The sequence below is a fragment of the Myotis myotis genome, unplaced genomic scaffold (genome assembly GCF_014108235.1).
Source record: "Myotis myotis isolate mMyoMyo1 unplaced genomic scaffold, mMyoMyo1.p scaffold_m19_p_18, whole genome shotgun sequence".
Classification (NCBI taxonomy): Eukaryota; Metazoa; Chordata; class Mammalia; order Chiroptera; family Vespertilionidae; genus Myotis; species Myotis myotis.
In genome coordinates, this window is record NW_023416322.1 from 3110806 (window position 1) to 3136795 (window position 25990).

The window sequence follows — 25990 nt, forward strand, 5'->3', positions numbered from 1 at the left end:
AGAAAGAATATAGTCTTTCTACACCTGGTAAATATTTTCTGCTAATTTTGTAGCCTCTGATAAATCCAGGTGTTATGATGATTGCCTTTAATTCTGTGGGATGACTATAAAATGACTTTCCAAATATATATCTATTTCATTTGTAACTCTGAAATTTGTTTGATTTTTTAAAAATTAAATCTTTATTGTTCAGATTATTACAGTTGTTCCTCTTTTTCCCCCCATAGCTCCCCTCCACCCGGTTCCCACCCCACCCTCTGCCCTTACCCCCGCCACCCACTGTTCTCATCCATAGGTGTACAATTTTTGTCCAGTTTCTTCCCACACCCCCCACACCCCTGTCCCCCCCCGAGAATAGTCCACTCCCTTTTTATGCCCCTGATTCTATTATATTCACTGGTTTATTCTGTTCATCAGATTATTTATTCACTTGATTTTTAGATTCACTTGTGGATAGATGTGTATTTGTTCTTCATAATTTGTATCTTTACCTTTTTCTTCTTCTTCCTCTTCTTAAAGGATACCTTTCAGCATTTCATATAATACTGGTTTGGTGGTGATGAACTACTTTAGCTTTTTCTTATCTGTGAAGCTCTTTATCTGACCTTCAATTCTGAATGATAGCTTTGCTGTGTAAAATAATCTAGGTTGTAGGTTCTTGCTATTCATCACTTTGAATATTTCTTGCCACTCCCTTCTGGCCTGCATAGTTTCTGTTGAGAAATCAGCTGAGAGTCGTATGGGTACTCCCTTATAGGTAACTGATTGTTTTTCTCTTGCTGCTTTTAAGATTCTCTCTTTGTCTTTTGCTCTTGGCATTTTAATTATGATGTGTCTTGGTGTGGTCCTCTTTGGATTCCTTTTGTTTGGGGTTCTCTGGGCTTCCTGGACTTGTAAGTCTATTTCTTTAGGGGAAGTTTTCTGTCATTATTTCTTCAAATAGGTTTTCAATATCTTGCTCTCTCTCATCTTCTGGCACCCCTATAATTCGGATGTTGGTACGCTTGAAGTTGTCCCAGAGGCTCCTTACACTATCTTTGTATTTTTGGATTCTTTTTTCATTTTGCTTTTCCGGTTGGGTGTTTTTGCTTCTTTGTACTTCAAATCTTTGACTTGATTCTTGTGATCCTCTAGTCTGCTCTTGGAACTCTGCATAATATCCTTTATTCAGTCAGTGTATGCTTAATTTCTAGTTGGTCCTTTTTCATAACCTCGAGGGCCTCACTAGATTTCTTGAGGGTCTCACTAAATTTATTGGCGGTTTCTAGAAAATTCTTGAAAAACCTTAAAAGTGTGGTTTTGAACTCTATATCCAGTAGTTTGCTTTCCTCCATTTCTGTCATTTGTGACTTGTTTCTTTGTCTCCGCATTTTTTATGCTTCCCTGTGTTGATAGAGTGGCTTTCTGTGTTAGGTGTCCTACAGGGCCCAGTGGCTCAGCCTCCCCAATTACCTGAGGTGGACACTCTTGGTGCACCCGTTTGTGGGCTTTGTGCACAGTCTTGTAGTTAAGTCTTGATTGTTGTAGGTATCACTGGGAGGAATTGACCTCCAGGCCAGTTGGCTGTGAGAATTAGCTGTGTCTGCAATGGAAGAACTTCTGAGCTGGAGACACTCTTCTGGGGTAAGACTTGTTTCAGTGGGGCTTTGGTGCTCACTGAGTCTGCCCCCTGAGTGTGTCACTTATGGATCTGAAGAGTTATAATTGGATGGTCCCACTCTCACCCCTGGGTACACTGGCTCTTGGATTTCTAAGGAGATGCTAATTTAGCCTCTGCCTGAGGCTACCCAGCAGGAGCTATGGAGAGCTTCCTCTTCTTTGTTTGGGGTTTGGAGGTGCCCAGATGAGGCCCATCTGTGAAGCAATGCAAGCTGCTGTGGGGCCTTGGACCTTCTTTTGGAAGTTCTGGGTCCCTCTGATTCAGCTGCAGTTTGTTAGGTAATTTTCAGGTTGCAAAGGGCCAGGCCTTTCATATGCAAAAGCCTCTGTGCACAGCTTGGGTGGGGCGGGGTCTCAGGGGACCAACAGGGCGGAGCAAGCAGCTATGGCTGATCCTCAGCCCTGCCCTAAGAGGCCCTGCATCTCAATGTCCTGGTAATCGCTGCAAGCACCTCTGAGAGAAAGCCGCCCTCGAGTTCCGCCCGATGCCAGACAGTCCAGTTTCTCCCCATATGAGTCTGGATCCCGAGAGACTCACCTGGAACTGGAGTTCAGAGCAGTCGGGAGCTTGAGACTCCCTCCTGATTGAAAAAGACACCGGCGTCCTCAGCTGCCAGCCCTTTTGGTGTGAACCTCCATACCTCTGCACTTTACTGCTGCACCGCACCTCCTCTGAGTCTCAGTGCTTTTCTCTTTCCTTCTAGTTGTAGAATTTCCACTCAGCCAGCCTTCCTGTGGTTCTGGATGATGTCCGTTTTGTCATTTAGTTGTATTTTTGAAGTGGTTGTGCGAAGCAGCAATTTCCGGTGTTTACCTATGCCGCCATCTTGGTTTCCTTGAAATTTGTTTGATTTGATATGAATTGCTGTGATGGCGTCATGCTTCGAATGCCTGTGCACTAGCCAGCAATGGAGAACAGTTCGGATTGGCCCTTGTACTTAGATTAGGCTCTAACTTCTTTAGAACAAGTTGTGAAATTAATGCTAATAGGGTTTGTTCTGTGATAATATAACTTTAGCAATAATCTCTATATGGTAGTTAATTGAAGTGCTTTGTAAATAATAGTCTTATAAGATTAATCTAATCATCATAATACAAATTAACCTAGGTGAAGATCAGAGAGGTCAAGTAACTTGCTTATAGAGGTTCAGCTAGCCAGAAATGAGATCAGCATCTAGATCAGAATCTACATATTTTGACTCCTAGAGTGCCTTTTAAAAATTCTTCTTTTAAAGTAACGCAACATGCCTAAGAGAATAAAACAGACCAAAGGACAGTTCATATGGATTTTCCTTTTGCTTAACTTAAAATATTAATGTGGGAACAGAGAAGACAAAGGTTTTATTTATTTTACATTCAGTATTTTCTCTATTAACAACAATATAGCAACCATGAATGAACTACTAAGCGCCATGGAAGTTTTCAGATACATTTTATTTAGGCCTGCGGAGAACTCTCAGGGGTATTATGGTACTTGATTTACAGAGAAGGAGACAGGCTTAGGGGCAGAATCCTGGAGTTTAGGATGTGAGAACCGGAGTTTAAACCTAGTTCCCTCTGGTTTCAAAGCCCATTACTAAATGAAGCTGGATTATTTTTGGAATTAAAATTTAATTATAAATTCAGCCCTTTCCATGCTAACCGATGAACTGATCCTGATGGTGGAATCATTTCCTCCCTGAGTTCACCCATCCAAGATACTGTGAGCATGAGAGGCACACTGAGGAAGTACAGCGAGACCGCATCTTCCTCTGGAATGATTTCACTGTGGGAATCCTGTTCACCATCTTTATAATGTAGTTTAAAGGTGTAGGTCATATCCCCTTTAATAAGGTGTTTATAAAGTATTTGTAGCTTATAAACATGTTTCAACTATAGTAAACTATTTTGAGCAAGTTCAAAGGTATATTTCGTCTAACTGAACATTTGTCTCCATGTTTTTACTTTTATAGTTGACCAAGCAGTGATTAATTTCCCAAAATATTTTAAAAATAAACCTTTCAAAATTAGTTAAAACACCTTTAATGAAAAAAGATGTTACAGCAAAGAGTATTATTAAAAATTAATATAACATTTCACGTGTCTGATTGATTGGCTTGGGGAAAATAAAAGCTCATTATCTTAAATGAAATTGTAATGTTGAGAGTATAAAGGAAATTCCTTCTTCTTTTGTTAAATACCCAGAATTGCTCAAACCAGGAGATTCTTTGCCTTAAAACCTGATTCACCCACTGAAATTCATCTTTACCCAGGAATCTTGCATTAAATTACCACCTGGCTGGCCAAGAGCGGGCGATGCACAGAATATGAGCATGAGATATTAAAAATACATTTAGAGTAGCTCACATCCTATGTTTTGTTCCCAGCAGCGTGGAGATCTTCTAGCACAGAATTGTAATGTGTGTGCGTTTTAATCTATACTATTCAAAATGAGGAGTAATGTACATTAGAATGCCTGGTATCTTTCTGTTTGGGGGAGTCATGTTAGGGCTTCTAAAAGGCGAGCTATATTGATGGATTTTATTGTTCTTCCAGTTAAATTCTTTCTGACCAACTGGAGCTTGCAAGGATGAGATGAAACTTATTGATGCTGTTGACATTATGGAGAGATTACAAAGTTGCTTGATTACGCCCAGCATCCCTTGCAGTTGCTCATCATCTTCACTTAGCAGGGCTGGGGGGCTCATGGTTATTGAATTCCTCCCCTGTTGGGCACATGCTAGACTAGACACATCCTCGTACGGGCTGGCACTTTTAATACTCACGGAAGTGTGGAAGTCCAGGCAGTAGAGCATAGAGAGGAAAACATTCTGTCCAAAACTATGCCTTGCTTTTTGTTCAGTCAGCTTGTCAACCCTCCCTATTGTTTGTCCTGTGCTGTGGGCAGTGCCAGTGCTGCAGACTGTCCCAGCGCCTGCATCCAGCTGGGGTTGCGTCCAGTGCTCATGTGGCCAGAGGGGCAGCCAGTTTTGGAATTTTTTTGGTGGGGTCAAATTTTAGGTTTCCAGAAGACTATAGTTAACAATACTGTATTATATACCCCAAAATTTGTAAAGAAAGTAGATTTTATGTTAAAGTACTCTTACCACTCACAAAAGTATTTTATTTAATGTGTTGATTTTTGAGAGAAGGAGAGAGATCCGCAACCTTGGCTTATCTGCGTGATGCTCTCACCAACTGAGCTACCCGGCCAAGGCTGCCGAAGGTTCAGCCCTGGCCTGATGGCTCAATTGGAGCATCGTCCTGAATACCAAAAGGTCTGATTTCCAATCAGGGCACTTAACCCAGATTGTGGGTTTGATCCCCAGTTGAGGCGGGGCATTGCGGGAGGCAAACTAATTGATGTTTCTTTGTCTCACTGATATGTGTGTCTCTCTTTCTCCCCTTCTTCTCTCTAATATCAATGAAAAAAATTAAAAATTAAAAAAAGACCAAAAAAAACACACCCCAAAACAAACAAAAAAAACCAACCCAAAAATATTTTTTAATGCAAAAGGAGGTTGAGAAAAGGAGACTTGCAGGTGATGGATAATTTTATGCCTTAACTGTGGTCTCATGGGATGCACTCGTCTCCAAACTTGTCAAGTTGTATGTATTAAATATATACAGCTTTTCATATGTCAAGCATACCTCCATACAGTGTTCTTTTTTAAAAGTTTTCAAAAGAATTTTTAAATTTCTTAAGAAATGTAATATGAGGACTAAAATATTAGTATTCTTCTTACCATTACAGTGAAGATGATTTTCTGGCCTATGAATTAAAAGTTAGTTAAAAAACATGGACATATTTAAGATCATTACTTAAACATTTTTTATTATAACAAGAAAAATCTTATATTTGTTAAGTATTTATCAAGTGATTATAATAACATCATTTTTATAATTCCTGATTATTATAAAAATAGCTTATAATCTCATCTTAATTTTAAAAACAACCTTAATTTTTAAAACAAATAATTTGTCAGTGAGGAACTTCGGGTTCAGGTGTTGTGTTAGCTTCCTACGGCTGCTGTAACAAGTGCCACAACCTGGGCATCTCAAAGAACAGAAATATATTGTCAGAGCTCAGGAGGCCAGAAATCCGAGATCACAGGGTCAGCAGGGTTGGGTCCCACTCCAGGTGGTGTTGGGAAACTGTTTCCTGCCACCCCACTTCCCTCTGTATGTGTCTGTGTCCAAATTTCCCCTTCTTATAAGGACAGCAATAGCACTGGCCAGGGCCCATCCCCTTGACCTCATTTCAACTTGTTCATCTGAAAGACCATATTTCCAGTAAGATCACATGTGCAGATGCAGTGGGGTTGGCCTGTAACATTTTTGGGGAGATTCAGTTCATAACAGATGTTGAGTGCTTTGCTTGGGGTTTCTTAAGTAGTGCCATGAAAGTGGTATTTGTTGTTTTTTAAAAAATATTTTTTATTGATTTTAAAGAGGAAGGGAGAAGGATAGAGAGAGAGACACATTTATTGGCTGCCTCCTGCACGCCCCCCATGGGGGATCGAAACCGGGGTATGTGCCCTGATGGGGAATCGAGCCAGGGACCTCTTGGTTCATGGGTTGACACTCAACCACTAAGCTACATTAGCTGGGCCAAAAGTGGTAGTTTTAACAGAACATGACAACATACCTATACCACACTTAAAATTCATTTTCTATGATTGCCTCATGTTGGGTAAATTTTACTTAAAATTAACTGAGTTTCCAACCTTAAGGAAAAATCTGGAAAATAGTGAAAGAAATGACACCTTGCCTATAGGGAAAACAATTTCAGAGATAGATTTCTTATCAGAAACCATGGAGGCATTGCCCTGACATTTTTCAAGTGCAGAAAGAGATCAAAATCCCCAATTCTATTTCCAGCAAAAATGTCCTTCAGGAATGAAGAGGAAATCAAGACATTCTGAGATGAAACAAAGAATTTTGTCACCAGCTGACCTACCCATAAAAAATGGCTGAAGAAATGAACTTAGTTTTAAATCCAACAAAACATGTTCAGGACTTGTATACTGAAAACGACAAAATGCTGATGGAAGAAATCAAGGAATACTGTATATAGAGAAGTGGAGAGACATACTGTATCTATGGATTAAAACACTCAACATAGGAAGTATCAATTCTCCCCAAATAGATATGCAGGTGTAAGGCAAATCCTATCAAAATCCCCACGAGCTCTTTAATAGATAAGGTTCTAAAATTTATATAGGAATTCAAAGGAACTAGAATAGCTAACACATTTTCGAAAAAGAATAAAATGGGAGGAATCAGTCTCTCTAATTTCAAAACTTAGAAATAGCTGCAGGAATCAAGCCTGGGAATTTGGTGGTGTGATTGGCACTATGATCAGTAGAACCAAATAGAAGACCTAGAAATAGACCCAAACAAGTACAGCCCGCTGATTTGTGACAAAGGAATAAAAGACATTCAGTGGAGGAAGGGTAGTCTTTCCGACAGAAGATTTAAAAATAAAACCCTAACCTAGACCCCGCACATTAGGGAAAAGACAGAGAAGACATCTTCAGGATGTGAGGCTTGGTGAACGGATTTTAAACACGACAGTGAAACTGAGTTTATAAAATTGAAAATTGAGTAATTAGACTTTATCAAAATTCTGTGAAGAGAATCAAAACACAAGCTCACACTGGCAGAAATTATTCGCAAGGCACATACCTGATAAAGGACGTTTATCTACACAATATATAAAGAACTCTGAAAACTCAGCCCTAACAAGAAAACAAACAGCCCATTAGAAAATAGAGATTTTTAGAAAAATCCAAAAGGAAGAAATAGATACTCCACTGAAGAAGATTTATGGATGGCAAGTAGGTATATAAAAAACTGTTCAGTATTCCTAGCCACTGCTAAAACTTCAGTAGAGCTATGCGACAGTCATACTTTCCCCATTGAGAAATGTCAGGGTTGGATTCTGTAGTGATGATGTGTTTACTGGATGCCAATGTCAGATGGAGCAGTCAGTGAGCTGTGCACAGGCTGCAGAGATACAAGGTAGCACAGTCCACAGAAGGGATCCGAAGCACATGCCACTTAATACTAGCTGCCTCTTAGTGGCGTGGCTTTCCCTACAAACCTCCATTTAAATGACAGAGTAGAGCCACTGACTTCGCTCTGTGTTTGCCCCACAGCATGCTGAGTGCTCCTCTTTAGTGGTCTGTGCAGATCTGCCTCCACTAGTGGGTGGTATGGTGACCAAGAGTTGTTGACTTACTTGTGCCCCAAGTCTGTTGTACTACTTACTTTAATTATACAATTTAAATAATTATTATATAAACCAAGGAAAAGAAAAATGATGCTTTTGTGAAAACTTTAACTTGAATGCATTGAAAAGATGTGATAAAGGGTCATTACTAAAAATGCTGTTGAATTAGACTTGAATAGGAGAGCTGTATGATATTAGGGATTGATTATTCTAAAAGAAAAGAATGGAAAAGATTCTGCATTCAGAAAGCTTCACATGTCTTTAAGTTCCTGTCTTATTTTTAAAGCAGTTTTTCAGTATGTGGGTCATGGGGTCAATTAAGTAGGTTGAAAACAGCAGTTAAAGAAAATAAATGTATCAGTGCGTTACATCCAAGAAGTAGCATTGTTTCCTGAGACTTTCCTTTTTCTTTATATTTATTCTATACATATTATGTACAGTGTAAAATGTGAGGATGGAAAAGCCTGAAAAACAAAGCTAAATAAATTGAAACTGAAAAGATTAGGGTATGTATTAGTGATATAATTGTCATCCAAGGAAGAAGAGGAAACTCAGCTGAAAGCAAAGGTTTTGGTCTGACATAAAAAATTGGTGAATGAATGTATATTTATGAACTTTGCATTAAAATTAAATAGTTATGATGCACATAGTGTTTTTATGGCACTTATTTTAAGTTGACGTAAGAGGCATTATTTAGGCCTCAATTTACTTTTTATAAAATCTATAGTAATAAAAGCATAATATGCTAATTAGACTGGAAGTCCTGTCCTTCCCGATGACCTTCCACATGAAGCCAGGACTGCGAGGGAAGCCCCGGTCCCAGGTGCCTACCAGCGGCCTGAGGGAAGCCAGATCCTGGGTGCCAGAGGGAAGCCGGTGCCAACAGCTGGGGGAAGGAAGGCCTATTCTTGCACGAATTTCGTGCATCAGGCCTCTAGTAAGGTTATAAGAGTAGTTATTGCCCTCTTTCCCAATGGAAACAACTATCACATCACATATGGACTCCTAAACTAGATATAAAGTGAAAGCAATTGAGTTGGGTTAATTCAGGCTAAAATGTGAATGACTGACAATCCCACAAACCTCCCGGAAATCTGGAATTTTTTTTTTTTAAGGTTGTCTTTTTTGGGTTACATTTTACTGTATTTCAGACAGAGGACCAAATGTAGTGGACATTTGAGACTCTGAGTAAAGCTCTCTGTTCCCTTGCTTTAGGTCTGACTGTGCCATGGTTGGGGGAGTGCAGGGGAGAGATGGTAGCCATCCTCCCTCAATCCATCTAGAGAGACCTGGACAGTCTTGTGGAATTGAAACCTGCCCTCTAGATTGTGCAGGTACCTAGATCAAGGGTGGCAGAAAGGGAGTTTTATTCCCCTTCCCATTAAAACGGTGAGTCTTCTTGTCACCCTGGATAGCTGCATCTCAGGGCTGCCTCTTTCTCTTGCCCTCTCCCTCTTCCTGGAGTGAAGATGGGAAGTTTTACAGTAGAGGGGATGGGGTCCCTCTCTGAATACTGACCTTCAGTGAGCAGTAGGCCCCCTGCTGTTCAGAGACCCTCTCTCCTCCCCCCTTGTGGGACCCTAGGCTCATTACCCTACCAAGGTCCTGCCCTGAATGGTACCTTTCAGCAAACACTCCTTAGTTGGCAGTGATTGTATGGCTGTAGCTCCAAGACATGAGACGAGTAGTTTAGGAGTGTTACTACATATGGCTCAGAGAGGTAGGAGGTGAGTTGCAGAGTTATTTCATAAGTACAGACAATAAATTTAAAATTTTATGAAGGTAGAAGAGGAGGGAAGGAAACATTTATGACATTTGCTATATTCTAGTCACATTCATCATTGCGACTCATCTTTAACTGCCAAGCAGAACTTACATAGTCCAATACATTCTGCCTTAAAACTCATTTGAATTTTATATTCTGTTTCATACTATAGTCTTGCTTGTTTACTACAGTGTTATGAATTGTGATTGAATAAAATTTATGATCTTGAAAGCTGTCCCATATGTGCCTCATGCCTTGATGTCTCCCTGGCACAGCTGCCCTGATAGGCATGAGCACACTTATCCTGACAGCCACCTCATGAGAGAAACGGCATCATTTTACAGATGGGAAAATTAAGGTTCAAAGAGGGAAGGCACTTAGGTCTCGCAGGTACTAAAGGGCAGTGTTCGATTTCTCCCCATACCCTCTCCTCATATGCACTTTGTGATTCTATAAAACAGAAAAACTAGCAATATAAATGGAGTGCTGATCTGAAAGTTGAGAGAGATTCTTGGTTTTGTTTCTAGCTATTACTGATTTGCAAGGAAATCTTTTTAAGATTTTTTTATTAAAATCTTGTCTTTCATTTTCTCATATTCATGTTGAGTTCAATTTCACCCTTAGCATTGGTAAAAGTGAACTATTTTTAAAAGGCAGACACTTGGCGTGCTCCAAGACTGGTTCTAATTCAAAGCAGTTAGTAGCGGAATAATGCCCCCGGGAACTCTCCTCACCCAGTGCATGTGCCTGTGTGTCTGCGCACACTTGACTTTTAAACACAAATCCTTGTCACCAATTGTTGGTCTCCTGACCACACTGAAACATGCTGTTTTAGCCTGGCCTTACTCGAGCCTTCCCCCACGTCTGCCACGTCCCTGAATATAGAGCTTGTCCATCATGGGTAAGAGCCAGGAGCTCAGATTTCATGTCAGGAAATCTGGTTAAATCCTGACTCCACGTTGCTAGTGTGATGTTGGGTAGAGTGCTCCAGCCCTCTGTGGCTCGGGGTCCTTGCTTTTAAAGGGGAAATAATGTCTGCTTCATGTGATTTTTTTTAATAAATCTTCTGAACCATCTAGAATGATTCCAACACAATGTTGTCATTATAATACCTAAAAAGTTTGGGTTGATGTTTTACCTGTAAATTCATTTTAAATTTTATTGATGTATTATTTAGTAGGATTTTATACACACACACTCACACACACACAATCACACACACATATATATACACTGAGTGGCCAGATTATTGTGACCACCTGACGTTTGTAGGCAAATTAGCCGTACACTGCATCATATGGGATATGGAAGCCGAAAGCCTGTTCAAACACCTTTGCTGTCTGCAGTTACCAAGATAAAACGTCTCCAATTCACACAGGAACACAAGGATTGTACAGTCGAGCACTGGAGAAAATTCATGTGGTCCGATGAATCATGTTTCCAGTTGCATCATGCAGATGGCAGAGTGAGAATTGGGCGGAAACAGCATGAAAGCATGCACCCCACATGCATGAGTACAACCCTTCAAGCTGGTGGGAGCAGTGCTATGGTTTGGGGCATGTTTTCCTGGCATGATTTGGGCCCTTTAATTCATGTGGAACAACGTCTGAATAGCACAACATACCTAAGTATCGTTGCTGATCAAGTTCATCCTATCACGTTGATGGCGTATCCCAATGGAGACGGCTTCTTCCAACAAGACAATGTGCCATGCCACGGTGCTCATATTGTGCAGGAGTGGTTTCAAGAACATGAGGGAGACTTTACCTTGCTTAGCTGGCCCCCACAATCACCAGATCTCAATCCAATTGAGCATTTGTGGAACTAAGTTAAAAGAGCCATCAGGCAGCTGGTTCCACAGCCATCAAATCTCACAGAACTGGACAGTGCTATTCATCAGGCATGGTGTCAGATTCCTCGCATCACCTTTCAACATCTTGTGGAGTCAATGCCAAGAAGAATCGCCGCAGTATTGAAGGCAAAAGGGGGCCCAACGAAGTACTGATGGGGTGGTCATAATAATCTGGCCACTCATTGCGTGTGTGTGTGTGCATATATATATGTGTGTGGGTATATATATATATATATATGTATATATATGTGTGTATATATGTATGTATATATATATATATCCCACATTCAAAGGCTGTTAAATCACATTGTTTACCCATATCTTCAGAAAAAAAATCACTTCTTTTGTGGTAAACAACCTGCTTCCCTTATTTATAATGGTCTGGCCCTCTAGCAACTTCAGCATGAAATTATAGCTAATTTGCCTACAAACATCAGGTGATCATAATAATCTGACCACTCAGTGTATATATATCCTATGTAATAAGAGAGAGATATGCTAATTAGCCCAGATATGCTAATCATGACCAGATATGCTAATTAGTCATGGCCAGTATGCAAATTGACCATCGCTCCAACAAATAATAAGAGAAGGATATGCTAATTAGCCCTGATATGCTAATTAGTCACAAGTATGCAAAATGACCATCACTCCAACACACAAGATGGCCTGTAGGGGAGAGCAGTTGGGGGTGGGGGGACCGGGCCTGCAGGGGAGAGCAGGTGCGGGGGGACTGGGCCATCAGGGGAGGGCTATTGGGGGAGACCAGGCCTGCAGGGGAGGGCAGTTGGGGGCGATCGGGCTGGCAGGGGAGGGCTATTAGGGGGGACTGGGCCTGCAGGGGAGGGCAGTTGGGGGCGATCGGGCTGGCAGGGGAGTGGTTAGGGGGTGATCAGGCTGGCAGGCAGAAGCAGTTAAGGGCAATCAGATAGGCAGGCAGGCAAGTGGTTGGGAGCCAGCAGTCCTGGATTGTGAGAGGGATGTCTGACTGCCCGTTTAGGCCCACAGGAATAGGGACATTCCTAGAGGGGTCCCAGATTAGAGAGGGTGCAGGCTTGGCTGAGGGACATGCTCCTCCCCCAACCCCCCACAGTGCACAAATTTCATGCACCAGGCCTCTAGTGTGTATATATATATATATATAATTGATTTCAGAGAGGAAGGGAGAGGGAGAGAGGATAGAAACTTCAATGATGAGAGAAAACCATTGGTCAACTGCCTCCTGCACACCCCACACTGGGGGGTGAGTCGGCAACCAGGCCTGTGCCCTAACTGGGAATCAAACTGGTTGTTTGGTTCATGGGTTGAAGCTCATCCACTGAGCCATGCCAGCTGGGCTGTCTTCCACTTTTGATTGAGGTTGATGGGGAAGGCTACACATCATGTGGTGATCCACTAATCTAGCCTTTTAGCTCATAGTAGAAAAAGAATTGTGCATCAGGACTTCCAACTCTTAAGGTGGTTTTACCATCCTGCCCTGCTTCTGTTTTTTACTGTTGCCTTTTGTGAGCAGTACTTTCCCCTGAGGACACATGTTAATAATCTGGAACCTTCCCTATCAGTGGGCTAGCACCATCTTGATGGTCCTGTGTTCTGCTTCTACCTTGCTAATTGTTTCCTTGGGATTATTTGGATTGTGTAGAAAGGTTTTTGCAAATCCTCTTATTACTGAAGTCATTGTTGCCAGCAGGAATAAGATTAAAGGTGCTTAAGTCTGTGGAGTTGTTTCTAATTTGTACGTGTCATTTCAGTGGCATTTTAACAGAACTCTGTCTCGTGTCCCTCCCTTCTTCCCTGGCACTATCTCAAGTTAGGTCCGAGAAGCCAGGCCATTGGAAGAAATCTCATTTTATCCTCCTAATTATTATGCTGGCACTCAGGAGATAATTTTTCCCTTCACGCACTGCCAATTAATATGCAAATGAACTGATAAATATTTATGCAATGATTTAAATTATGCAGGGAGGGCTCTCAGTGTATTCTGTAAATGAATTGTTCATGGACTTCAAAGTGCTGGCTGCTGTGCTAACGAGGAGAGATTTGCATAAGGCCCTAATCACCTGCATACTGATTAAGCTTCATTATGGAAACTGCCAGCTGCAATCTTTGTTTCTATTTTATTACAAAAAGGGGAACTTTTCATGCTTCAGTTGCCTTGACAATGTCAGTCCTAGCTGATAGGAGAGACTAAAACTCCTCTGAGCAACTGAAGTTTCCTTATTCAGTTGAAGATGGCTATGGTGTAACTGAAGTTGTAGTCTGCTTCTCCCCCAGCCCACTTTCCACCTCCCACTCTAGTTCCCTTAGTTTTGTCAGAAATAGTAATACCTTCTGACCCCCCCAATCCGTTACCTGTTTCTTTGCTGTGGACTGTGAACCTAGAAGATTTCACAGCAATGCTGGACTGCAGTGACTTTGTTCTAGGTGGGTACCAGCACAGCTCTTTCTTACAGCTTTACTGTGGAAATAGTGGGAGTGGGGTTGGCTATGCAGAAATGCTTCATCACTTATACAGCCGGCTGGGGGAGAGGAGAGACGGGTGGAACAGGGAAGGCGGGGGAGCATTTGCAAAGCACCAGTACTTGAATTTGCTGTAGGTCCCTCCCTACTTCTAGCTCTTCTGGTTCAGAGGAGACTTTCAGTAAATATTGTGGATTTAGAGTTCAACTTGAATGGAGGACATTTTTGCTTTTTATAAAAATTTTCTATTGAGAGCATGTCATGTAGTTCTAAAAACACTCTGGATCAGAAACAAGGTCTGTAGTGTACCTAAATAATATGAATGTTAATAAAAATGTTTTGCATACTTAGTTGAAATGTCTTGTAAAAAACAAAAGTACTTAGTGCAAACCAGGTGGAGCCACAGTGCAGAGTTGCTCCCAAGAGGACAGATTGGGTGACTGCCCTGGTTACTGCAGTTGGGCTGTGGGTTAATTTCCAGATTTTAGAAACTGAACTTTCCAAATTTTGACAATATTAGCCTTTTTATTTTAAAAAATTTAGCTTCTCTTCTTCACAAAACGTCTTAAATACTGGAAAGCCTATTTTTAGAGTTTAGTTTTGTTTTGTTTTGTTTAGATTTTTAGAGTTATCCCTATAGAGCTACAAGCCTTTGGAGAGGGGCTTTCTGGCTTGAATATATAAATTATGTCTTTGGTGACTATGATTTATAAGAGTTGGAGTCTCTTTGGTTTTTAGACATACAGTGGATGCTCGTGGTGGCCATACTTTGTGTTGAGCTTTGTTTGCTTGTGTGCAAAATTGTGGAAACCTCTTTGGGTTATTCTAGTCACCTGGAGAGTTAGATGACGGCAGCTCCAGGACTCATATATCTTACAAATCTTTGCAAATGATTGCTTTTTCCTGTTTGCCATTTTTCCCATTTGAAAAAGCCAGGCTGTCCCCATCACCTTCACAGTTGCCAGGGTTAGAATAAAATGATAGTTCTGAAAAATGTTTGAACTGTAGGTAGACAGAAGGCTTGGCCTAAACCCAGGGTAGTAGTGATGTCCGCACGGACCGTAGAAGCCACTGGTAACCATGTGAATGGCTGACCCCGCAAACCGAGGGCAAGGATTCATCAAGAGCAACTTGCAGAGCGTGTGTTAGACTCACCGTCCCGTCAGCTCAGGGTGCCCGGGGGCAGCCAAATCCCAAAAAGGAAATTACTTATTCAGTTCATGTGTACTAAGTTGGGAACTCAAGAAAGGAAAGGAAAATATCTTTTTGAAATATTTTTAGCATTATATTTTAGAATAAGAAATTATATCTATTTTTAGTTAATAAATATTTAAACAGTCTTCCCATAGTTGTACCGTTCATCAGAATGTTTATTATTATTTTGTGCATGAAGTAATTTGTTAAATGTCCTTGAAGTTCCTGACAATTCAATAGAAAATCCTTAGAAAATTCACATAGAGTACCTGTGACATAATCTTTAATTTATGGATGGGAAAATTAGGATATGACTTGTATAAGGTTGAGCTCATGACTTGTTAAGAGTTATGCCTTCTTTGTTGTTATGATAGGTAGAAAATTATCTTTTTAAAATGAATGTTAACTGCTTCATTATTTTCCCCACTTCCTTTTAAAATATGGTCTAAAGGAAGCATTCAGCAGTGTGTATGCTTAATGGCATATTCTATTACATTTGTTGTGATCTTTGTTGGCTTTCATAAGATTTTTGTTAAGTCATTCAGAAAGCTGGTGTTCACTGAGTTGTACACCTGTTTCTTTCAAACCTTAGCGTGCTTTCGGATGACATTTACATTTTTCTGGGCAGTGGGGGAAGGGAAATTGTAGAACAACCCTTATTTATGACCAAAGACATAAGAATCTGAGCCCTTTAAACTTTTGAAAAACAAACCAAAGACATGAAAGACTTGCATAAGCACATAAGACAGGCATGCGTTTAAAACACTGTGTTAGAATGGCTGGTGCCCAGCTTCTAGGTTGGAAGTGAAATGTATGAAGCTCTCTCATCCCTTGTGCATGTACATAATACCACTGTGGCAACGTGGTTGGGACTCTAGTGATCTGTTTGATTTCCTATTTAAATATTTAAGCATATGACAAAATGGACTCTTTGGTAAAAAAAAAAAAATCAAATATAATATAGTTAAATTGTTTATTCTCTACTAACCAGTAGTTAATTGTCCTTAACCTGGTGGGGAAAAGACAGAGCTTGCTTGATAGTAAACTTGTTGGATTTATAAATACCCTAAGTTTGAGTTTGTAGAAGTAGAATAAGGTCTGTATTTAATTTAATGTATATTTAGTTTTCACACTTCTGAAGAAGTCGAAGAAAAGCAGACTTGGTCTTGTCCCATCTGTTGCATGTCTTCTGGGAAACCTAACATTGCTCGATGAAAACTTTTCACTGTGACATCTTCATTAAAAAGATAACCTAAAGATCTGAGGCACAGAAGTGGGTTCATTTGGGGGTATCAAGGCAGCATAATTCGTAAGTGGGTGTGGTTGTGTATGGTGGTGAGTCAGTCTTGACATAATTAGATGTGTCTGTTTTGCCTGTGGTAACTCCTTGTACTGGTTTATGATTGAGGTGTGAACTCAGATATCACGTTGACATATGCTTAGTTTCTTGGGGGAGGGAGTAAATTTGGAGATATTTTTTAGATAATGCCGTAGCCGTATACCATTCTTTTGAGTTACTGTCCAGTCTGTTGTCAAGATTATCAGTGGCTTGTTTGGTTATAATTAACAAATATCTCTGCTCATGGGAAAAGAAACTTTATTGGCCACTAACATGTTTTACTTGGTGAGGTGCTTCCCCAGCTTTGTTTCTTTAACATTTTATGCTTCATATTACAAAGCATTTACACCTTTTACATATCAGATCTATTGTTACTTTTTAGGTTAGATTTCTGCTCTCTTTCTTAGAAGAATCTTAAAGTTTATTAGAAAGACTCCTTATTTGTGGATCACTTCAAGGTTGATGGAATCTTGAATTTTTTCAGTTAAACTTTTATTGCAATTTCCAACATTTTAGCATTGACTCAGTCTCTTTGAACTACAGGGCTGTGACATTAGTCAATATTCTTAACCTTTCCCTCTGCCACAATTTTGTCCCCCTAACTGCATCCCCAGTTTTTTAAACTTCATTCACCTCTGATTTATTGCAGACTCGAGAATGAACAACCCGCCAGAAAACGGTAAATCGTCTGTGGAGAGTGGAGACAGCAGCACAGGTAAGAAACCCTCTGGGACTGAGCTTTTTCATTCAACTTAGTAGAGATAAAAGAGGAGGTTTTCCATTTAACCGGGACTCATATGGGCAAATGAAGACGGATTTGAGTGTTGAGCCATCACATGTAATTTAGTACCTGCAGAAACAGGGGTGTGTTTGCTTCAGATACCGGACTTCTCCTGCACTTGGCTTGTCTTTTTGCTGCCGTTTGTCTGTGAAGCTTCAGAGCAGCTCAGAGCATTGTTCTTTGGGCCCTGTAGTTCTGGGTATGAATTATGGATGTGCCACTTACTAGCTTTGTGATATGAGGCAGTCTCCCTCATCGTTTTGAGACCCAACCAAAAAGAGGGATAATATATTTCAGAGGTCATTGTGAGCACTAAAGAGGAAGTGTTAAGCACAGTGCAAGCCACACACTCAGTACAAAGTTGCTCTTGTTACAGGTGTTAACAACATAATAAATCTTACCCACCCACATTCAGTAGAAACTATGTTAAAGTTATGATAGTGTCTGAACATAGTTAAAAACACACACCTGTTCTTAGTACATCCTTTTATTTGGTGATTTAAAAGAAAAATTACACTTGGTTAAACCTGTCAGGAGAAAATCTGCATATATATATAAAAGTCAAGTGACAGGAACGACTGGTCACTATGATGTACACTGCAGCTGGCCAACCTCCTGCGGGCCCCCCCCCCCCCCCCCCCCCGCTCCGATTGGCCCCGATCGGGCAGGCCGGCCGGACCCCACCCGTGCCCGAATTCATGCACCGGGCCTCTAGTGACTTTATAAATGAGAATACTGAGGCCCCAGAGAGGAAAGCTATCCATCCAGGGCAGATGGTCTCCACAGCCCACATTTAACTCTGCGTGGCTCAGAAGACATCTGACTGTGTCTATCTGCTGGTGATTGCCCCAGTTTTTGGTCAAGGCACAAATTACAGTCCTCAACCACATAGGGAATTACAGGCTGGGAAGTACAGAAGTGCCAGTTTCTGAGTGAGCCAGGTTTTTCACTAGCAAGGACTTGCCTCTGTGACCCGCTGTTTAAAAGTGCCTTGCTGCCCTAGCCGGTTTGGCTCAGTGGATAGAGCCTCAGCCTGTGGACTGAAGGGTTCTGGGTTTGATTCTGGTCAAGGGCACATGCCCAGGTTGCAGGCTCGATCCCCACTGGGGGCATGCAGGAGGCAGCCGGTCAATGATTCTTTCTCATAATTGATCTTTCTATCTCTCTCTCCCTCTCACTTCCTCTCTGAAGTAAATAAAAATATTAAAAAATAATAAAAGTGCCTCGCTCTGGGAGACAGTAAGAATGAGAGTCACTCTTGGGAACTGTTTCCCACCCCCACTGACCATACAGCCTTTTCACTTGAAGCTGATGAGTTGAACCAATATAGCAACATCCTCCCTACACAGCTTTCATTTTAAACTGTCCTGAACCTGAGGGTCCTTGTTAATCTTCCAGTCTCTGAAGTAATCTTCCAGTATCTCCAGGTGACACTGAGCTGTGGGCTCCCTGATGTGTTAACATATCTCTCCAGTGACTCCCTGAGGCCAGCTGTGCAGACTGCTGTGCACTCCTGAGAGCGGAAGGGCTGCATTCGACTGTCTGAACTGTTGGCAGTGGCCTCCTCTCTATTGTTTATCTGTCCCAGTTGGGCCCCATCTTTCATTATCTTGTAGCACTGGTATCTAGCAGTGCAGGTGGGTTGGCACCCAGCCTAGGTGTGGGGCTTGGTTACAGAGAAACAGGGCAGAGGGTCCCATTCAGATACTCGGGAAGAGAGCAGGGCACAGTGCCTGCAGAACATCTGCGCAGAGGAGGCATGTTCCAAGGGAAGAGAAACTCGCAGAATGACAAGAGCACTGGAGGCAGGCACTGCGCCCTGCACTGCGCCAGATCCAGGGGGACCCCAGCACAGTCAGGACCCACTGTGCCCTGAACACCTTTAACACACATAGGACTCCTGCTCCGGGCACTGTGTGCATTATCTGGCTGCAGTTTGAATTCTTTTTGTTTTGTTAATCCTCATCCAAGGATATTTTTCCGTTGAGTTTTTGAGAGAGTGGAAGGGAGGGAGAGGGACATAGAGAAACATCAATGTAAGAGAGAGACATCGATTGGTTGTCTCCCACATGTTCCACACCAGGGCCAGGGATCGAGCCTGCAACTGAGGTACGTGCCCTTGACCAGAATTGAACCTGGGGCCCTTTAGTCCACAGGCCAAGGCTCTATCCACTGAGCCAGACCAGCTAGGACCAGTTTGAGTTAATGCCAGCCCTGCAAGCTAGGTATTATTATTGTTTCAAGAAATCGGAAATTCAGGCACAAAGCCAGCCAGGAAATAAAAGGCAGGATTACACCTGCTTATGGTTTCTCTGCAATAAAATAAAACTGCAAATTCTAGTTGGAGCACCTACTGAAACTGGCTCATGAATCCCTCTCTCTGTTTTCACATGAAATGTGTGGCGGAGTCACTCCCCCATAAGAAATTTATCTTATGGAAAACGTGTTTATGAAAATGAACTAGAAGATTCCTAAGAAGTATGCATGAGTTCAGTAGTGTAGGGAGAAGTGGTTTCTAGCTGGGAGGTTTAGGGAAGGCTCTGGAGGTAGTGGAGGGTAAACCGACCCTTGGCAGCTGGATGCGATTTTAACTCAGTGGGGGGTAATGTATGTTCAGCATGAAGAAATAAGTCAGTGAAAGCTCAGGTGGGAGGAAGAAACCCACCCTGATGGTCTCCAGGTCCTCCAGGTTTCCCACCAGGTCCTGTGACGTCCTCCCCGGTATCATTCACTCACCCTCAGAATGAGACCATCCCAGTCCTCCTCAGGGTGGCCATTACACTACCATCGACTTACTAGTGTTATTTTTGAAAACTTACCATTGGCTTATTATTATTACTAGAGGCCCGATGCACGAAATTCATGCACTGGTGGGAGGTGGGGTAGGGGGGAGAATCCCTCAGCCCGGCCTGCGCCCTCTCACAGTCCAGGAGCCCTCGGGGGATGTCTGACTACCTGCAGGCCTAAGCAGGCAGTAGGACATCCTTAGTGCTGCTGCGGAGGCAGGAGAGGCTCCCGCCACTACCGCTGCTCTCTCCAGCCGTGAGCCGGCTTCTGGCTGAGTGGCACTCCCCCATTGGGAGTGCACTGGCCATCAGGGGGTAGCTTCTGTGTTGAGCGTCTGCCCCCTAGTGGTCAGTGTGCATCATAGTGACCAGTTGTTCTACCGTTTGGTCAGTTTGCATGTTAGCCTTTTATTACATAGGATTATTATTATTAATGAAGGTAAAAATGACATTACATTTTAAATATAAATTGTTACTTTCCCTGATATTTAATTGTTTTGAAATATTAAAACTTATCCTATCTAATAAAAGGCAAATAGGGTAATTAACCGTACCTCCGATATGCTTCCCATTGGCTAATCAGGGTGATATGCAAATTAACTGCCAACCAAGATGGCGGCCGGCAGCCACGCAGCTGAAGCAAACAGGAGGCTTGCTTGCTCCAGTGATGGAGGAAGCCAAGGTTCCCCGCCTGCTGCAGCCCAGCTCTGAGCTCCAAAAGCAACAACTCCGAAAGCAACTATGTTTCAATTATAGAAGCTAAACAAACCCCAGATAACTGCTTTCAGCTAGCCGAGGTTTCAGAGCTGGAGCTGCAACAGTGTTTTAATTATAGAAGCCAAACAAACCCCAGATACCTGCTTTCAGCAGCGGAAGCCTCAAGCTGGAGCCGGGCCTCAGAGCTGGAGCCGACTCTCACCTCCAGTGACAGCCATCAAAGGTAAATAAATCCCAGAATAAAAAAAAAAGAAAGAAAAAAAGGAGTGGTTGGGAGCTTCAGTTGCCCACCAGCCTGAAAATGGCCCTCAGCCCCTCACCCAGACTGGCCAAGCACCCCAGTGGGGACCCCCACCCTGAATGGGGGGCAACCAGATGCAAACAGCCATCAGCCCCTCATCCAGGCTGGCCAGGCACCCAAGCGGGACCCCCACCCTGATCCGGGACACCCTTCAGGGCAAACTAGCCGGTCCCCACCCATGCACCAGGCCTCTATCCTATATAGTAAATAGGTAATATGCAAACTGACCCTAATGCAGAAAAAATGGGAATGACTGGTCACTATGACACACACTGACCACCACGGAGCAGACGCTCAATGCAGGAGCTGCCCTCTGGTGGTCAGGGCGCTCTCACATGGGGAGCTCTGCTCAGCCACAAGCCAGGCTGACGGCTGCCAGTATAGCGGTGGTGGTGGGAGGCTCTCCTGCCTCCTCAGCAGCGCTAAGGATGTCTGACTGCAGTTTAGGTCTGCTCCCTGCTGGCAAGTGGACATCCCCTGTGGGCTGCCGGACTGCCAGAGGGATGTCTGATTGCCATCTTAGGCCCAATCCCCTGGGGAGCAGGCCTAAGCCAGCAAGTGGTCATCCCCCGAGGGGTCCCAGACTGCGAGAGGGCACAGGCCGAGCTGAGGGACCCGCCTCCCCCTCCCCCCGAGTGCACAGATTTTTATGCACCAGGCCTCTAGTCCTATATAATAAAAGGCTAATATGCAAATCGACCAAACAATGGAATGACTGGTAGCTATGATGCACGCTGACCACCAGGGGGCAGATGCTCAATGCAGGAGCTGCCCCCTGGGTGTCAGTGCACTCCCACAGGGGGAGACCACTCAGCCAGAAGCCAGGCTCACAGATGGCGAGCACAGTAGTGGTGGCGGGAGCCTCTCTCGCCTCTGCAGCAGTGCTAAGGATGTCCAAATGCCATCAGCCGGACATCCCCCAAGGGCTCCCAGACTGCAAGAGAGCGCAGGCCAGACTGAGGGAATCCCCTGAGTGCATGAATTTCCTGCACCAGGCCTCTAGTTTTAAAGTAACTGACTCACCTTTTGATTCATTAAGTTTGTGGTGAATAAAATGTAAGCCTTTGTCCACCTGAATCATGATGGATAGAGTGAGGCTCTCCTATCCCATCCCTGGGCACTTTTCATTCAGATGATTTTCCCCCAGAATAACATTAGGATCTTTCTGGCAACTGAAATGACCAAAGAAATTTATTAAGTCAACCTAATATATATTTATGTCATACATCCCAAAATTATTATTGCCAGAAGTTCCTAGCAGCCAGTGATGTGCTGTCTGTGGAATTTATTAGTTCTGGTGTCAGACATTGTTTTCTCCAGGTGAGAGAAGGATCATGAAAGCCCAGGGCGCCTGTGAGCACTTCTGCTTTTCTTCCTGGGAACCAAGGACCTGAGGTCTCCACCCAGCCCTCCTTGTAGGACATTTTCACGTTTTCAGGAGATGCCTCAGAAATTCGCTGAGGAACTTCGCTGAAGCTCTCATCACAGCAGTGGAGCAGTTGAGATTTCAGGCTCAGAAGGACTGTTTCCCCTCCGAACTTGTGTCTATCCAAGGACTATTTCTAATGTTCTCTTGCTTTTATTATGATCCTGATTTCTACGTTTATTGCACAGTACTGTGTGGACTACATTCTGTGCTGGCCAAAGTGCTCTGATAAGCCTGAGGGGTGAAATACCAACACAGAGATTTCTTGGAGTTCCTCTGAGTGAAGTTAAACAGTGGGTGGTTCCAGAGCTCATGGAGCACTTGTGGGGAGAGCCCTGGGAGCATAGGGGACCACAGGTTACTCTGTTCCTGGTGGGCTGGCAGATGTCAGCACGGGGTGTGACCTCTCCGAGATTCTCAGCACTGCCTGCCTGCCCAGTGGTGTATGTGGGATTTTTTTTAGGTGTTCGGGGGCAGAAGCTATAATTATTAAATATACGAGAATACTGAGTGGCATTTGCATTGATATACTTTTGATAAATGAATGAGTGAGCATTTGATCCTTTCACCAAGAGATAACCCGAGCACACATTTAGAATTTTTAAGATAGTACCCACTTCATTTTTAAAGGCTGCCTTACACACAGATGAGATTGTCTGTACTCCCCCCCCCCACCCCCCACTTAGGATGGCAGCTTTGGCAGCTTTTTCTGTGATATTTTTCTGAAAAGTATAAAAGAATTTTCCAACCATGTTCTACTTTACCTCTTGCTTGACATACAAATACTGGACTTCATTAATCTCTCAGGTCCACTGTATAGATCCTGGCTTAGAACCGTGGCAGTGGAAGCTAGAGGACATGTTTAAAGAGCATGGAGGGGTGATGGAGGGGGAGGGGGAGGAAAGAAAGAGGAAAGGGAGTGATGTAAAATGAATCCCTGCCTTTTCCTCTGGACCAGGCTGGAGGTGGCGCCTGCAGTCTGTTCTCTGAGTAGGGATTGCCTGAGTGGGAGGAGATTCGCCAAGGAAGTGGTGCTTGCAGGTGAAGAAATGCTCAGTTGGAGGTAGAGGTGTTCCCGAGGAAAGACGTCTGGGCTGTGTCGGAGGTTGTGGTGGTCTTCTGTGGAGCTAGGCTGCTGGGAAGAGCAGAGTAAGCACCAAGGACAGAGCTCTTCTGCAAGGTTGCAGGGCCCAGCACAGGAGCCCTGCAGTGCCTGCAATGACCAGTAGGAGGCCACAAAATTCAGTCACGCTCACCAAACTGCTAGTGCTCAGTAGCGACCTGTGGTTAGTGGCTTCCATATTGGTTAGCACATCCATAAAACATTCCATCATCACAGAAATTTCCATTGGACAGTGCTGAGGTAGACCAAGAAAGGGTACCACAGAGATCAGGGTGAAGCCAGCAGTGAGTTCATGGCCTTAGTATTCAGGTTATTCAGGGCTGCAGAGAAGTCAGGGCACAGAAGCTTAAAATGTGACTGGTGGGTTTGAGAGTTAGTAGTTATGGGGACCTTTGGAAGGGTTAGGTAAGTGGTAGGGAAAGAAATTGCTGTGGATAGAGAAGTAAGTGGTGGAGGGAGGGGCATGACAAGCTCAGGTGACTCTTATAAGGGAGGCTGCATAGCATAGTGGCTGAGAACTATGTTTTATATAGTTCTAGAATTTTTCACACACCAAACCACTTCAGTTCTGAGCCTGGTTCTTTCACTTGGCGGCTGTGTACTTTGGGCAGATTATTTCTTCCTGTGCCACAGTTTTCATAGTTGTAAGAGAGAAATAAATAATAATAATGATCCATTGCATAGAATTGATGTGTTCATGTAAGCGAGTAGGTGCTCAGTCAATGCTCAGTCATAGCACTTACTAGTATTAGCATTAGGAAGTGGAGGATAAAATCCTATATAATAAAAGGCTAATATGCAAGTAGACCGAACAGCGGAACAACCGAACAACCAGTCCCTGTGATGTGCCCTGACCACCAGGGGACGCGTGTGGATCATGGTGGGTGTCAGCCGTGGTGGGATGGTGGAGCAGGTGAGTGGGGATGCCAGACCAAGGCGGGGTGCCGGTCACTGTCATCGGGGTGAGCCTCTGATGGTTACTGAAAATTCTTTGCTCCCACGTGCCACGGTCCCGCCCAGTGCTCACACCTGCTGCCGGCATCAGCCCTGCTTGCACCTGCTGTTGGCGCTGGAGCCACCGCTCGCACCTGCTACCGGTGCCCGGTGCCCAACACTGGCCCTGATCACTTGGCACCATCAGCAGGTCTGAGTGGCAGTTGCCAGCCCCAATTGTCCTTCAGGGGTTCTCCACCTCCCCCTGCTCCTGAGGGGCAATTGGGGCCAGCAGCTGCCGCTTGCACCCTCTGCTGGCGCCAGCCCCAATTGCTCCACGCTGTCAGCGGGTGCAAGTGGGGCCAGCGCTGTCAGCACATGGGAGTGGCAGTGGTGGGAGCAGATCTGCTGCCAGACGGGACCGTGGCAAGACCCGACCCTGTGCCCATCTCAGCCTTGCGGCCCACAGTTCCTTTCAAGGTGCGTGAATTTGTGCACTGGGTCCCTAGTATTAAATAAAGGGAAGGTGAGAGTGGGAGAGGAGTGGTAAAGAAAGGACTGATGATTCAGGAATCAGTTCCCAAGGAGAAAGGGGTGTTGCATTTCAGAGCACTGGTAGGTGAAAGGCAGAGGAATGGGAGAGTGAAGGGGCTAAAGATAGAGATAATGGATACAGATAAGTCAGCTTCCAGGTAGAAGAATGTACTCTAAGCAGGGTTAGGGACAAAGGCAATGAGGGGTGACCCTGTGGTGTTAGGAAAATGAAATCAGGAAATGCAGTGGGGACATCTGGGAGTAGAGAGTTCATCCAACCAATAAACAGTACAAGCAGGATTGGTAGCAGAGGGTCATAGTGCAAGCTAGGAACCCTGACACCAGGGAAAATCAGAGGATTAGGAGTTTTACTGCAGCTTTTCAGGAACTTGTTTGTGTTTCTGAAGAAGGCAGGAAACGGCCACCATTTAACTGGCTCATATCCTAAAGGTAAACATGAGGAAGGAGCGTTGGACTAGTTGAGAGGGGGGCAGAAGAAAGACCCAGCAGAGTAAATATTTGGTAAAAAAATTTTTACCAAGAAAAATGTTCATATGATGTTAGAAATTTTAGAATAAGGACTTTCTCTGCTTTTCTTGGTCCTCGAAATACTCCCTATATGGGGCATGTTTAAGTGATTTGAAAAAGACTTGGTCACAATATTCATTTTTTTCTACAGTTGAGAATCCTATCTAATAAAAGAGAAACATGGTAATTAGCGTATGACCACTACCCTTCCCATTGGCAAATTAACTGCCAGCCAAGATGGCAGCCAGCAGCCAGGCAGCTTGAAACTAATATGAGGCTTGCTTGCTTCAATGACGGAGGACTCCAACGTTCCCTGCCTGCCTGCCGCTGCAGGCCTCTGAGCTGCAACTCTAAGCAACTATGTAACAAATATAGAAG

At 43.5% G+C, this 25990-nt stretch overlaps 1 protein-coding gene across 2 annotated transcripts in view; it reads left to right on the forward strand.

Moving 5' to 3' along the window:
- Positions 1-25990, forward strand: part of POU2F1 (POU class 2 homeobox 1) — a 134267-nt gene that overhangs the window by 52018 nt on the left and 56259 nt on the right. For both annotated transcript variants that reach the window (XM_036342925.1, XM_036342924.1), the window contains one exon: positions 17133-17198. In XM_036342925.1, the coding sequence (XP_036198818.1) occupies positions 17141-17198 (58 nt within the window). In that variant the 5' untranslated portion in view covers positions 17133-17140. The remainder of the gene's footprint in view (positions 1-17132; positions 17199-25990) is intronic.